Below are 16620 nucleotides of genomic sequence, written 5' to 3'. Positions count from 1 at the left end.
AATGATACGACTGGTTCTGTTAGGATGTTTGTGCCTAATCTGTGTGCTGCACGTATTACACATTAACATAAGATCGTTTTCATATAATTCATGCCATGCTGCTTATGCATACGCGATCACTGTCAAATATGTCAAGTGCTCTAAACTTGTTTCGAACGCTTCTGATATTTTATGGTTGGTCAACACTTATTTGAAAGCTTTCAACATATTTGTTCGCTGTTGTACACAGATAAGCATTTCGAATAGTTAAAACGATAGTTCTGGTGAATCGTGGTTAATTATTGCTCGTTTGAAAGCTTCTGTATCGTTATTCGCCTTGAGCGTTTATGATTCTCGATTGATGGCTTCTGGGGTTCATAAATCCATCAGATCATATTCATTCTGCCAGTTAAAGTCGAGAACCATAACGTCTTTGACAGCATATAAACCTTCTAATAGTGCGTTATAACTAAAACGAGGTGGTAAAGGTTTGATCGCCAACACATTCAAATCATGTGACATGAGGAATTCTAAATAGCGATCTGTCATAACGGTCGTCATCTGTGCTTGTTAAACGAAACGTACAGTATAAGACGACCCCCTTTCCACACACACACACAGAGAGGTTGAGAAATTAAAAGATGTCCCGAGATGGCAAAAAAATAATAATTATAAAAACAAAACGCATTTGCTGTCTCAAGCAGTCTGAATATTACTTTGGTAACAAGTAATTCGCTAAACAATATTTGCATAATGTAAGAATTTCCATTACGCCGTATATAAAGAAACTTAAAAAAAAAACATTCAACGAATTTTTTCTTTAGTCTCTCAAGTCGAAACACAGCATATGGATACAAGCGGTCATCTGTTAATGAAGATTATATGGAATGTAGAAACATGAATAAATATAGTAAAATTATGAATGTATACATTTAAGAATGATCGCTTATCCACACGCACAAGAAAAAACTGTTCAATCTTATTTTGTTTAACAAAAATGTGTATTTATTGGAAAATATTTGTCGGTTTTATTCTTAAGGGTACTGCATGATTTAAGATGACGGAAGCCAGAATATTCAACATGTCATTCTAAAATATTAACGTTTTCATCAGAAAAAAAACCCAAAAACCGTCGGTCTTAACAATAAAGTTAATCTTACCAACAAAAGACCTCTGGCTAATTTCACACTAAGACATCCGTAGCAGAGATGTGCTCTTTAGTTATTTTAGGATGAAGGAGATGAATGATTACAGGAACACGACACCTAACGTAAACCTTGATAACTAGATACGCCGAAAACGTCCCTGTTCACGAGTATGTCACCAATGGGATTGTACACATTTTTCCCGCTAATTATGTAGCAAATGTTAATTTCCCTCAAAACATTTAGTTTACGTATGGGGACTGAAACTGATGAATGCACATCCATCACGCTTGGCGCTCAGAACTCTCTCTTCGTCTGTTTCACAGTGTCACTCCTAGCGCTGAATTTAGATCCTTCTTTCTCTACATATCTCACAGTTACACGCTTAGTGCTTGACACTTTTCCATCTGCCTATTTCCCAGCACATGCATAGTGCTTCACACCTCTCCATCTGTCTATTTTACAGTATCACGCCCACAGTGTCACAGTTTTGCATCTGTTTGTTTCACTGCATCACTTTCTTTACAACTTTTCATCTTTCTCAGCATCATGTCTGGAGCATTATGTCTCTTCTTCAGTCTGTTTCAGTTGCACACTTAGTGCTTCATCAATTTAATTCACAGCTCACAAGTCTAGTGCTTCACACCTCTTCATACACCTGTTTCACAGTAACACACCTATGCTTTACAGCTCTTCATCCATCTGTTCCATGGCATCATACCAGAAGCTCCAAACCTTTCTCTTCGTCTGTCTGTTTCATAGCATCAGGCCTAATGCTTCAGACCTCTCTCAGTCACTTTCACAGCATCTAAATGATTTACAGAACCAAAACACAAATATTACAACTTCACTATATCACATTTAATATAACCCAATCATGCATATTCTTGGAGTTCTCCAAACATAACTAATTCTGGTAACAGGTTGGGGCATCATTGTTGTTATAGATACCAAAATCCATCTCTGCTGTAAACATAAATATGCCTTTACACCACACTTCTACCACTGTTATGGATACAAGTTTGCTCTTTCCACCATACTTCTACCACTGTTATGGATACAAGTTTGCTCTTTCCACCATACTTCTACCACTGTTATGGATACAAGTTTGCTCTTTCCACCATACTTCTACCACTGTTATGGATACAAGTTTGCTCTTTCCACCATACTTCTACCACTGTTATGGATACAAGTTTGCTCTTTCCACCATACTTCTACCAGTTATGTAGATAATAAATACACTCTTTCATGACAGTTCAGCTACTACAAACAAAAGCAACGTTTGCAATCATGCTTCTTGTACTGCTACGGACAAAATCATACTTTGTCATCACGCTTTTGATACTGCTACAGACAAAAGCATGTTCTTTCATGATATTCTATTACTACTATAGAAAAAAGCAATCTAATCCACCATGCTTCCACTATTCTTTCACACAAAAGCATGCTTTCCACCATGTCTCCACCAGTGCTGTAGAAAAAAAGCATGCTTTTCAGAATCCCTCCTCTAATTAAATATCTATAATACTGTTTCAAGGTGCAGTGTTTTCTTTCTCTAATATTTCTTGCTCTTTTAGTTTTCTTGTATCAATGAATATAAAGGTATTCTTTTTTTTATTACAATACCTTATCACAAAGATATATGCAGCTGAACACTGACAAAACAACATAATTATCTGTTTTTCTCGGTAAATTTCTTAACAAATGTAAAAAATGCCAAATCTAAGTGAATATGAGATTTAATGTCACTCCTAATAACATAACCAAAGTCACAAAGGTTAAAAGAATGAGGCTCTTTTTTGGAAATGAGATGCAAATCATAAACTAAACAATCCACAATCTGGCATGCTCACCATTAAAATATGGCTGACCCACATTAAATTAAAACTGAGTGAATTCACACATCACAAAACAATGCACTAATAATCTATCTAAAGAGCATAAATCACATGTATGAATGTACAAAAATACAGTGTCACATTTAACTACAAATCTTTAGCCTATTTTGTATACTAACAGAAGTTGAAAGTTTTCATTTTCTGAAACTGAAAAAAAAATTGAATTTTCAAATTTCAATGTTTAACTTAAGTTTTCTTGTGTAATGCTTTGAATGTATATTGAATTACTTCTTATGAAAGAACAACTAATTATTTTCACTTTGCAACATTTGGAATGGCTGACTTCATACAATTCTAAAAACAAATATTTTGTTTATTTGCTACACAAAAAGGCAAATGTCAATCGCCATCTTTAATCTTGATTGGATGGATCAGAGGGAAGACAGCTAATCAACAGCAGTCACTCACTGACAACTCACGGGTTTGGTTTGGTTCAAAAGTGGAATCTGACCATCACTCTTATAGCACACCCATGTGTTTTCGAAACAAAAGACCATGAAACATCAATCTTTTAATTCACAGTCAAACTTGCTAACCATTAGGCCTAAGAACTATCTAATTGGGTACCTATAGCTATAAAGCTCTACAGTTTCAAAAACTATGATTACTAAATTTTTCTTATGTATATTTTAAGTACTTGATGTCAAAATAGGAAAAAAAGTTTTTTAACTTTGTATTTTATTGCACATCCATCAATTTCCACAAATAACCACAGAGTTGAAAAAATAAATAATATTGTTTTCTAGTTCAATCATAGGATTGGGGGCTTAGCTTTATTGGATCACCATTCTAGCAGTCATCAAATATTTGGCTCACAAATTTATTACTACCTTTATTTTTCAGTAAAAAATATATTTGAAATAAAATTAAGCAACTTTCTGTAGATAAAATGACTCATTTTAAAAATTGATAACAATTTTAAATAAAAAGTTTGTTCCCCAAAGCTATAGAAATACATTTCTCACTTCCACCCCTTCTCAGGACCCATGGACACCCCATGAAAAGAGCATCAGACACATTCTTGGCTATTTATAAAGTGACAATTATGGGATTAAGCTATTAATTTTACCTTTTTGTGACACAACTTACTGCTGAGCCACAGATATGAAATGTTTGTTTAGTCTACAACTGAGGTTAAACACAAATCAACAATAGGACACATAAAGTAACCAACCTAAATATACAGAGAAAAAGAAGTAAATGTCCCATGAAAATTAAGAGTAAACATACTGTTAAAAAACATCTATATACCTTGTACCAGCATGTGAGTGGTCTGTGATATACAAGATTAGTTCTCCAATTACTTCATGTGTACAATTTACATTCAAAAGTCATAGAAACAACTGAGAAGAATTGTTCTCAGTGCATCACTGCACATGTTTATGTAGAAAATTCTGACTATTTTACATGTGAAAATAAAGCCTGTCTGTTGTTTACCACAAAGTTACAAAGTGAACTGTCTGTGTTGTGCCCACCATGGGTATTAAACCCTAATATTAAGCACAAAATTAAAACAAGATTAAAAAAGAAATTGCCAACGAGAAGTCAATCTATTGGAGTGCAAGTTATCTTGAGCCTACTGGTGACTCAAAGAGATATAGCTGGAAGTACAGGATGGCCCAAAATTATCGTTCCTATTTTATACTTATACTTATAAAGATATACAGCTATGCAATTTCAAACATCTTCTAGTTAAATTCAAAGTTTTTATTATCACATATTTTTTTCACTACACCAAGTAGTGTTACCCCACAAAATAAAAACTCCGCAAGAAAAAGCGTAATGAGTCATTTGGCTTGCACAAACCAAGTTAGTGACTGTGGTGCAGCATAATTAAGCTTGCCCAAAAAGGAAAGAACTACCATTAAAGCCAGTTATCTTTGAGTGGTAGAAAAAGCTCTTGAGGACAAGCATTGTATTACAGTGACTGGGAGCTGGAAAGTCCTCTATCAGTGAAGACCACATGGAACTAGCACACAAATCATTTCAGAGTATCCCAAGAAAATTGCTTTGGCATGCTTCACTAGAACCTTACATGCCAAAAACATCCCTATTCCATTTCATTCCCACAGAACTTCACCTGCATGCTTACAAAATTCAGTTGTTACAGACACTGCAACCAAATGATAAATCACAGCACAAGACATTTACAGTGAACCTCCTCAACTGCAGAGATGAAGATAACCCAGTTCTAGCTCATGTACTGTTTAACAATGAGGCTACTTTTCATACCTTGGGTAAAAGGATTCGTCTTAATGTCCACATCTGGAGCTTGGAAAACCCCCATGATACCAGTAAACCTGTGTGTGATATCCCAAAGGTGAATGTGTGGTGTGGTCTCATGTATGACAGGATTATTGGTTCTTTCATTTTTGCAGAAAGTACTGTTATCAAGAACATGTACATTGACAAGCTGGAACAATCTGTGTTCACACAATTGGAATTAATGTAACCACAGATAATCTTCCAGTAGGATAGTCCTCCACAGGTAATGAATAGATCAATGTGGGCCAATTCCTGTGACCTTTGCATTCCCCAGACATCACTCCACTAGATTTCTTTCTCTGGGGGTATGTTAAGAACATCGTGCATCATACACTTATAGCAAACATCGTGGAGCTAAAGACCAGGATAATAGATACCATCACCACTGTAACTGTGGACATACTGCAGTAAATATGGTGTGCAATAGAAGATCGTTTAGACATACTGAGAGCTACTGTTGGTGCACACACATAAATCTGCTGACATGTCAATAAAAACTGTTTGATGAATCTCAGAACGGCTGGTATGGGTAATAACACTTTTATTTATTTATTTCGACCTAGGAAGGTCAAAACATTGTTCTCTCCTTATCAATAAAAGTGTTAATACCCTTACCAGCTGTTCTGAGATACATTTTTATTTCAAGAGGGTTTCCCGTCATCAAGAAGAACTGTTTGAGTTGGCCTACAAGACTGTTAAGGGTTGCACGGATATATTCCTTTAGTTATTTAATTATTAAATTTTAAAACAGAAAAGATAATTTTGGACCACCCTGTATAATAGAAATACTGTGCATTGCTCTTTCTTGACTTATCTGTGCATATTAAAGCTTTGCTAAAATACAAATTGTATGTGCATCTAAAAACCAAATAAGCTAATACTTTAAAGGTCATATCAAATATCAACACCTCTGTAAACAAACATGTATATACATATATATTTGCAAGTACTTACCCTGAAAAATGCCAACTTGGGTTCTTCTTTCAAAAGGCGAATCAATGAGTGATAGTCGGCTTGAGCTGCTTTTAAAATCCACTCTCGACGCCTCGGGTCAAGCTTGTAGATGTAATTAATATCATAAAATACATTATAGTTCTTCTTTAATAACAACTAGATGGTTACCAAGTTCTCTACAATTGATATAAGTAAAAAGCTTAACAAACTGGGTATTTTTGTAAGAAAACTGTCCATAACTACAGGTTGTTATTTCTGATTCCACTGAAAGAAAAAGACTTTCATAAAATGGATGTTCAGCCCACTGTACTATAAACCTCAACATTATAACATGACTAACTAATACAAACTGACAAATCAGAGCTTTATTTGCATTACCTGCAAAACTTGTAGATACTACATTTCATTTTTTTCAGCAACTTTTATAACATGAGCTAACTCAATGAACAATTTATGATCTATGTAACACTTTAAATCAAAGTATCCAAAATGAAAAAAATGTTACAGTGAAATAGTTGTTTCTGTATTGATGAAACATGGGTGTGTTTCCTTCGCACCGTTTTTATTTGTACAAGTGGACTAAGCATACAAGCGTAATGCTGTAATAAAAATATAATCAATAACACCTAACACTCATACGGCTCATGTGTCACTTTTATGTTGGACGTGTACTGACAAATTTGTGGAAAATATGCAATGCTAGACTATACTTTTTGTTATTTTCATTTCTGTTTTCTTATCATGGTTAGCATCAAAACATGAAAAATTCCAAGAAATGATAATGAAAACTTCACAAACCACATCTTGTTCATTGTCTCCTGTTTTGATGACCTAACAAGTTCTTGTTGAAAATCAGTGTCATACCAAAATAGATTTTTAAATAATTTACAACAGCTCATAGAATTGCAAAATAATCATAAAATAAGGTATATTGAGCATCTTGCCAAAACTATACAACAGTAATTTCAAAAACTTAAATCTACAGCATCAAACGTTCTGGAAAACAAAACAAACACATTTCTCATCGTGATTGGGCTCTTATCAACCATCATTCCAACCTTTATGGCAGTAAATAAACAATGCCGTTATACACTTGTTACCCACTGGTCGGTCAAATAAATAGTTGCAGTTTTTACCAAACCCACTAGAATAATCTGGTAACCTGAACTACATCCTTGTGCAAATTAATTGAAACAAGACGAAAATTACGATTTTTTCAATTTTTTGCATTTTATTACTGAGAACCCAAAAATTACTCACAAATTAATACATGATATTACCACCTTTATTTTTCAGTAGAACATTAATCTGATTTGGCATCAAGTCCACAAGTTGACTGCAATCTTTACTCATTTTTGGATCACGGTACCACACCTCAATTATGGCCTCAATAAGCTTATCTTTTGTAATACAGTCTTTTCCCTGAAGTCTTTCTTTACAAATCATCCAAAGATTTTCAATAGGATTTAAGTCAAGAGAGTTTCCAGGTCAGTCCAGCATCTTTATTTGCACTGTAGTCATAAAATTCATCACAAGTTTCGATGTGTGGCGTAGAGCCAGATCTTGCTGAAAAATGCCAGATCCATCTGGAAATCTCTTTTTCAATTCTGGAACAACTCTTCTCTGCAAAACTTCGATGTACTGTGATCTTCACATCATACCTTCTACATGTAAGCCTCCGACGCCATAGTAGCTAAAAATGTTCCAAAACATTTTCTTCAAGGGATGTTTTACAAACTAATTGATGTGAAATTCTCGAAGTTTCTCACATGGAGATCTGTAAACATGCAGACTTCTTTGACCCTGTACGAAGAAACGAGTCTCGTCACTGAATAACACCTTCCTCCATTGTTCTTACATCCAGTTCTTGTAGTTCAGACCCAATTGATAACGTTTTTTCTTCATTAAGTTGGTAAGAAGTTGTTTTTTGACTGGTCTCCCTGCCCTTCTAACGCAATTTCGAATGACGTAATATTCCTCAAAATTTCGTCATATATCACAAAAATAGATCGACCATACTGCAAAACACAGGTAATGATGCCGTCTGTGTTAAAAAATGACTATTAAAGGAAATCAGCGGGTCCAGCAAGCCTACACCGGCCGCCATGCTGAAAATATTGTAAAATGACCATTTGTTTCAATTAATTTGCACAAGGGTGTAAAACACTCCCAAACTACCAACTTTGTGAATACATCTTCTGCCACATGGGTTTTCCTATTCTTCGTTCTCGGGATACAACTCGGGAAGTTAGGGGTTGGGAAAACGAAATATTATTTTGTCATTCGACCTTGAATTTCCAGAATAAAACGGATAGTTAATACACTGAACTGACTCCATATTTCAGAAGTTGCGTAAACCTACACACAGCTTAACCAAGCTAGCCATCCATAATGTTAAACGGGCAGACTAGAGGGAAGGTAACCCAGCGCCAACTCAAAAGATATTTTGATCTAATATACTGAAATTCAGGATGCTATTTTCCAGCAACAGAATACAAACCTTGAACCTTTGAATTACCAGTCTGGCAAACTACAAATTGAGCCACGCCTGGTTCGAAAATATGCAGCCAGAAAAGCTAAAGCAAGTCACAAACTAACTAAAAATTTTAAAAATTCCAATAAAATGGTACTTTACATTAAAACTAAACATAAACAACCAACGGAGTTCAGTAAGGCACATGATCGTTTGATTGAAAAAACAAAAAATATTTAGCGAACATTTTATGATGCAACTGTATATCATCAGACATCGCCCTCTGTCTCTCAGGATTTTTGATGCGGACATATTAAAATCACTGGTAACATTACACGTCGGTGCAACAAATACAGTATCCATCTAAGAGAATCCCAACAATTTATCCACGATCATCAGAACGCAAGTGAAGTTTGTTTTTATCTGCTCTCTTCTGTACCTGATGATGCTGAGTTCACCTGGGAAGACTTGTTTATTTACATTTTGTTACTCACGACGTACCATACACAGTTAATATCCCATTTTACTCGCGTGTGAATAGTTGAGTTAGCTAATACACGACTTTTCTACCATTATCTATAAATCCCATTAATTAAATAGATTAATGATAATAATAACAACGGTTTCGGATGTAAACAAAATTAACTAGTTTATTTACCGTGTTCACAGAAGAATCGTCGTAGTCTGAACCCTGAAAAAAAAAAAAAGGGAGAGAGAAACAAGGTTACAACCAAAACTGTTAGAAAAAGCAACAACAAATAAAATCTGAATTGTGTGAAATTACTGAGAAAAACACTAATTTACGCTATGATGTATCTATACATTTTAAATGTATTTCTAACACCACGAAAAATAAAGCGTGTAACAGATGCAACAACTCGGGTGAATCATTATTTTAACTAGAGTTGATTGCTACAAAACGTTAAAAAGAAGACTCAAGACCTAACACTGTTTTACATAAAATACACTACAATTACCTACCCTATTTTCTCGTTTTTTTCCTGTTGTAGTGAGCCCCGAAACAGGGGTGAGCTTAAAGGTTAGGTCCGACTCTGATGCCATTTTATTGAGTTTTTGAGCACGCTCCTTGACACTTCCTGGACTAACGGTCAGATCACTGAGGTTTTTTTCTTTCGGACTTTCCTTAAGAAAAAGAAACACTCAATTTTCATAGCAAATTATGTATGAATCGAAAATTCATCTATTCAAAACCGTACTCTGCACTTCTTTGTTGGGCTACCTAAGTATTCTCCATTTGTATAACATTTTAAAAGGACTCGTGTGGCATGGTTTAACACTATCCTGGCGTAGTTCTTACGTGGAGTACATGTTTTGCATGCAGCTCTGCAACGTTGTTGTGATTAACACGACATATATGCACATCACAGCCGTTAAAAATGGACATACTGTTCGTTCGCCGTGTGCCACACGTGATCTTTTCTGTTTGTTGATACAGTTTTGATGACTTGCTTTTCGCTGGAGACACCTCTATCTCGTGTACAAGTAAACCGATAGTGCTACAGACGACCCATAGCTAGTTTTCCAATATCACTTAAAGTCCAGCAGCGCCAAGTCTGTGTGTGTGTGTGTATATATATATATACACACACACACACACACATGTATGAATGTATGTATGTATATAAGCACTTATCGAAAAATCTTTCTGCAGTTTTATAAGTTTGTAAGTGTCAAATTTAAATATATACATTTCTACATTAAACACATGCACGTGTTTAACGAGCACGTAACAGAACTGCGGACTGATACATCGTGGCGTAGTTAAAAACCATGAACAAGACAGATATAAAATGATTGGCACTGATAACAAATGCTAAACACTAACAACGCCAGCACACATAGTAAACTTTTTAGAACATACACATCACAACAACAGAAATCAACTGAATTCGTGAAAGGCGTTAATATATGACATAGGAAAATTACAAAGAAAAACGTTCGTATCAATACGAGTTATATTTACATTATTTTTGTCATTTTTAATTTGATTTTTTCAGCATTCACTGTAAAAGGGAAAATGGGAGCGCTACTCGTGTCTTGTATACCGTGCCAAGTAAGGCAAAAATGCTAAGGATGCTTTGTAAGAAGCACATTTGTAAGTGCTGACACATTGCATATCACGCCCCTGTTGGGCGGTGTTCAGTCAGTTACACATCGACATCTGAACATGAACTACACGTTACTTTTTACCACGGGTAGCGAAAAACACACATCATATACGGGACTTGATGTACTATTTATATATGTTATTGAACGCATATTAAGTTAGCCACTATATTCTAGAGATTTTTGCGATATACGTGACTCCAAAAAAGTCATTTTTGTGACACAAGTTAATAAGTTTAAGATATATACTCAATTTATAAAACACATTAGTTAAAAAGTATTGATAAATCACGTCTTTAGGCTTAAAACATAGTTTTTGTGTGACAAATCTCTTAATAAATAAAGTGAAGAAATCCTAAAGAAAAATCTACGAAGGAGATGCAAAAAATAAATTTTCCTGTCTTTAATTTAATTTTTGCTAAAGACAAAAACAACTTAGAGTGATTTCTGGAGCTGTGCAATTACAACTAAACATATAAAAAACAAAATTATTAATTCACGTTAAGCGAGAATATTGTATAAAATGGGTTCCCAAAATAAACTTACCATTACATCTCATAACAATTCTAATGAACTGATTTTAATTTATTACAATAGGCTATAAGATATAAAACCTTATAGTTTGATAATTCACGGACTGCGCCTGTCTGGAGTTTGAAAGATGTATTCTCTTGAAAATGAATAGTAAACTATTCGAAAGCGTTTATTAAAGTTTCAGGTCTCGTTTAAGAACCAGGAGAATTATTACCCTTGAGGCCAGCTAGGTATTCATCTCGTTGTTTAAATATGTATAATTTTCAAATAAAATGCATAACAGAACACCATCAAACGAAAATGCAAAGAACTGTTAAATGCAATTTTTATATGCAAAAACGGCTCGTTTGGGTTGAGAAAATATTTTACATAGAAGAGCGAACAACGTTTCGACCTTCTTCGGTTATCGTCAGGTTCACAAAGAAAGAGGTAACTGACCGGAAGCTGACCACATGTTTGAAAGGGGTTGTGTAACTGTGTGTCGAAATGTAGAGGGCGGTATTAGATGTTTGAATATATAATTTTATTTATTTTATTATATTAATATAGGTATAAAGGCGTTCCTTTATATTGGTTTATTTTGGGTTTAAGTTGTTGTATAAGTAAGGCTTCTTTAATTTTGCGTTTGTTTATGTTTGTTTCTTTATTTAGTATTTGAGTGTTTTCTATGGTTATGTTGTGTTTATTTGACTTGCAGTGTTCGAAAACGTGTGAAGGTGACTTTTTATGTTCTTTGAATCTGGTTTCCATTTTTCTACTTGTTTCTCCAATATAGAAGTCGTGGCAGTTATCACATTGTATTTTATAAATAATGTTGGTGTGGTGTTTGTCAGTGTAGTTTTTACATAGTATAGACCTCAGTTTTGTGCCTGGTTTTTGAATAAATTTGGTATTAACTGGAATGTCATATTTTGTTACTAATTTTGCCAAATGTTGGTTATTTGTTTGCTGACGTCAGGAATATATGGTATACAGCAGTATATGGTTTCGTGGTTTTTTTATTCGTGAGCTGTATTTACTTTAGTTGGTTGATTTTGCTTTCTGTCTAGGTGTGTGCGTATAATGTTTTCTACGGTTTGTGGAGGAAACTTATTCATGTTGATGAAGTATTGTTTTATTTTGTCTCCTTCATCGTTAATTTTATTTGGTGAGCATAGTTTTATGGCTGTGTTTATTTGGTTTCTTAGTATGTTGAGATTTTGTTTTGTTTCATGTGCTGAGTCCCAAGGAATGTATAGTCCAGTATGGGTGATTTTTCGGTGGATTTCTGTTTTGCATTGTGTGTCAGTTCTTGTAATTTTGAGGTTAAGAAATGATATTTGATTGCTTTCTTCCTGTTCACATGTGAAGTTAATGTTGGGATGTATAGAGTTAACGTGATTGAAAAATTAAGGAAATGTTCTGTAGATTTGAATCCCGCAACCGTGTCATCTACATATCTGTACCAGTATAGTGGTGGATGTAATGCTGTGTTAATTGCTTGTGTTTCAACTTGTGTCATAAAAATATTGGCTAGAACTGGTGATACTGGGTTGCCCATGCTTAGGCCATTTGTTTGTATATAGTTTTGGTTGTTGAACATGAAGTTTGTCTTTATCGTGGTGAATTCTATGAGGGTTGCTAACTGGTTACTGGGAATTTCTATAGTTGGGTTAGGGTCTCGGATATAGAGTTCTAAGGCTATCTTGCAGGCTTCAGTGGTTGGAACTTCTGTAAAGAGGGATATAATATCGAAACTGGCCATTAAGGCTTTATGATTAAGTTGATTTAGATTAGACTTGAAATTAAAAGAGTCTTTGATGAATGAGCTGACTGATGTTACATATTTGGAGAATGCCCATGCTATGTATTTACCAAGATTGTAATTAAACGATTCATATGTGGACATTATTGGTCGTAATGGACAATCTGGTTTATGAGGTTTGGGGATGCCGTATATTTGCGGTGTGCGTGAGTCGGTTTTACGTAGGTAGGAATAAAGTGTTTGTGAAATTGTGTTGGCTTTTTTCATTTGTAGTAGTAATTTGTTCAGTTTCGACACACAGTTACACAACCACTTTCAAACATGTGGTCAGCTTCCGGTCAGTTACCTCTTTCTTTGTGAACCTGACGATGACCGAAGAAGGTCGAAACGTTGTTCGCTCTTCTATGTAAAATATTTTCTCAACCCAATCGAGCCGTTTTTGCATATAAATTTCTCAACAAGTGGGTTTCTCGACATCACTGATTATTAAATGCAATTTTTGTTTTTGTTTATTGTTAAACACAACTGTACTGTGACCACCATTAGATAGGCACACAACGATATTTAAGGGCATTTTTTTATTCATGGTGAACATACTATGTGTTTTGACAGAACATTGGCCTGTCTTCTTCGCCTTTACCTGAAAAAGACATGTTCTAGTCATGTGCAAAAAAACAAAAACATGTTAGTCTGATTCTTAAATCCCAATCAAATACACACGTAACACACTAGAGTGACCCTCAATCATGTGCAAAAGTAACATGCTAAGTTATTGTTGATCTTTAAACCTTATTATAATGCATTCTTCCTATAAACATGTGTGCTTGTGTAAACCTCACAATAATGTACTTCTAACATTTCTACACATTTTCATTTATGTTTCTATACGCTACCTTTATTAGGTTTTACACACACCTACTTAGTGTAAATAGAGAGAGAAATTATAAAAAAGAAAAAAAAACAAACGTTATCAGATAGTGTGTGTGTGCTGTTACAAAATAATAATGCGACAACATTAATATGCTGCCATGTTCCACCGTCGCGCAACAAAAAAAAATCATATTTCAAGATAGGATATTCCGTTACAAGGGCGGTGCCCGTTTCTATAAAGTTCACATTAATGATCACTTCTGTTGTCTAACGGACAAAAAACAAACAGACGACCTCATTAATTTAGCTTAATAAGACTTCTCAAAACATTTTTAATGTCACAGGCAACTTGCTGCTTGGTCAAGTACGCTAGATACAGTATAGATGGAAACAGTCGGATTTGGCGCCAAATATCAAAGTGGATTAACACTCCCTACAGTCGGCAGTACACAAAATACTCTCAGATCAGTTTGGATGATATACACGCACCATTAAATTTATTCCAACAATTATTACCTGACGTTCATACACAGAAGCAAGTACGATAAGTAATGTATGTTTTAATACTAATAATTTTCTGCTGTGTAATTTCATCCTCATTGGTTGATTCCGTTCTTTCAATGGTTTGCAAAGTTGATTTAATTTGTTGATGGTATTGATACTAGATCTAAATACAGAGCCCTAAAAATGATTTTATTTGTATTTTTAACATGACAGTATCTAACATGGCTCTGGACACATTCATATTAAATATTCGTTGAATACTTGTTTCTAATGTTTCGTAAATTGTTCTGAAAATTCGCTATTTTTCTTTTCTTTCTCTGTTTGCTTAACTTGCTTTTCAAAAAATACCTTTTCTAGATCATCTGAGTAACATTTTAATTATTTTCAAAAACTTTCCAAGTGGTAGACCAAATAAAATATTTCAGAATTATACGACTACAACATTGAAAAAAACTGCATTCATGTTAGGTTTATCACTCAAAGAATGACCGAAGGATGTCTGCAGATGATATCTTCAATTTTTATTTTGGTGGTAACTTTTAAGGTCACAGAGGTCAAACAGAATTTCAATCATTCTTAGAGGTGCAGAAACCCTCATAAATTGCATTGTCATAAATTTATGATTTAATTTCTATTAACAATATCTTGCATAATATATTAAGTTTCTTTGAAACCATTTCAAAGTTCTGTTGGTTAGAAAACTAACTTAGTAAAGAAGCTGAAATGATTTCACTACCTTCAACGTGACTATACCCAGCTGATATCTTCTTTCTTTTTAATCCTTACAGCATACAAACTGACTACAGCATCTGATATATGTTCACCTCTAACTTAGAGAATACAAAATTAACACTGACCACTTACACCATACAAGCTGTATACTGAAGATAGCATGCTTTCCCTGTCCACTTACAGCACACAATATCACTACAGAAGCTGACATAATTTCACTGTTCACTTACAACACACAGAATAACTACACAGGGCAACCTAAAGAATATGACTCTGGAAGATAAAATGGAAGTTACACCTAAGAATGCTTCTTTGGAAAGAGCAAGAAAGAGTCAGTCATTCAAACAATAATGGAAATGTAGATCCAATGATGCAGAGATGATTGCTGACTGACTAGCAGTCTCAGCTAAAATTTTGTAAGTGTAAGAAGCACCCATAAAAACATCATCTGAAAAGAAGGGTGCCAGATCAACGTCCCTGAGATGAGACCGTAGGATATGGAAACCCAAAAGGTAAGACAACCCAACTAAACAAATTCCAGACACAAATAAGCCAAGCTAACTGGGGCACTACAGAAGGTGAGATCAGAATCAAGATGGAGAAGAGATAAGTGTGATTATCTCCAACAAAGTTGTTGAAGTCACGATACAGAGCTTCTGAAAGAATTAGTATAGATAAACAGCAAAATAGTAGAGTTAAGAATAAGAATGTAAATAGAGGGAAGTAGGAGAAGGGAAGATACTCAAGTTAGAAGAAGGAACTTAAGAGACTGTAGCCTTAAGATATTAGAGCAATCTCCACTACATGCTATAAAATTTGATATATGAAGTCAAGGAAAACAAGACATCTGGAAGTCATTGCACATCTGAGACAGAAATGTCGTCCTGAGCATGAATATCAATAGATAGGGAAAAAAGAATTGTAGCAGGAGTCTCATGGAGATAGGTAGCCTAATAACCTTCATTTCTGCTTCTCCTCTTCTTGATGGGGAACAAGTAACCCCACATTTGTCTTTTTCTGCTTTGATTGCTCAGGTAGGTGATGGGAATAATTTGTCAAAGTCATAAAAAAACAACAACTAAAGAACAAGAGCAGAAAGATGAGAATCCTGGATCTGAGATGAAGATAAGATGGACTTAACTACCAGGTGCACAAAAATGGTATCAACATTAACCATAAGTGTCTCCAGTTGCTACTGAAATACAACTCCTGCTGTGGAATGTCAGGATCTCAGAAGGTATCAAAAATGTGGATATAAAAATTATTTTTGGAATGACATCCACAAAACCAATATTTGATTTCTTTGTCATAATATAAAGTAAAAATACTTAAGTATAAAACAAGAATATTTATATAAGGTTGAAATGAAAGCTGACAAGTAACAAATGCAATACA

General features: G+C 34.6%; 1 protein-coding gene across 7 annotated transcripts in view; it reads right to left on the bottom strand.

Moving 5' to 3' along the window:
• LOC143250826 (ankyrin repeat domain-containing protein SOWAHC-like) overlaps positions 1 to 16620 on the bottom strand; it is a 151606-nt gene that overhangs the window by 91468 nt on the left and 43518 nt on the right. For all 7 annotated transcript variants that reach the window (XR_013028368.1, XR_013028369.1, XM_076501882.1 and 4 more), the window contains 3 exons: positions 9696 to 9857; positions 9373 to 9405; positions 6242 to 6343 (listed from right to left, as the gene is read on the bottom strand). Coding sequence is in view for 5 of the 7 variants with exons in the window: in XM_076501882.1 (XP_076357997.1) it covers positions 6242 to 6343; positions 9373 to 9405; positions 9696 to 9857 (297 nt within the window). In the remaining 2 variants the exon portion in view is untranslated. The remainder of the gene's footprint in view (positions 1 to 6241; positions 6344 to 9372; positions 9406 to 9695; positions 9858 to 16620) is intronic.

Source organism: Tachypleus tridentatus, chromosome 5 (genome assembly GCF_004210375.1).
Source record: "Tachypleus tridentatus isolate NWPU-2018 chromosome 5, ASM421037v1, whole genome shotgun sequence".
Lineage (NCBI taxonomy): Eukaryota > Metazoa > Arthropoda > Merostomata > Xiphosura > Limulidae > Tachypleus > Tachypleus tridentatus.
This window is presented reverse-complemented; position numbering and strand designations above follow the sequence as displayed.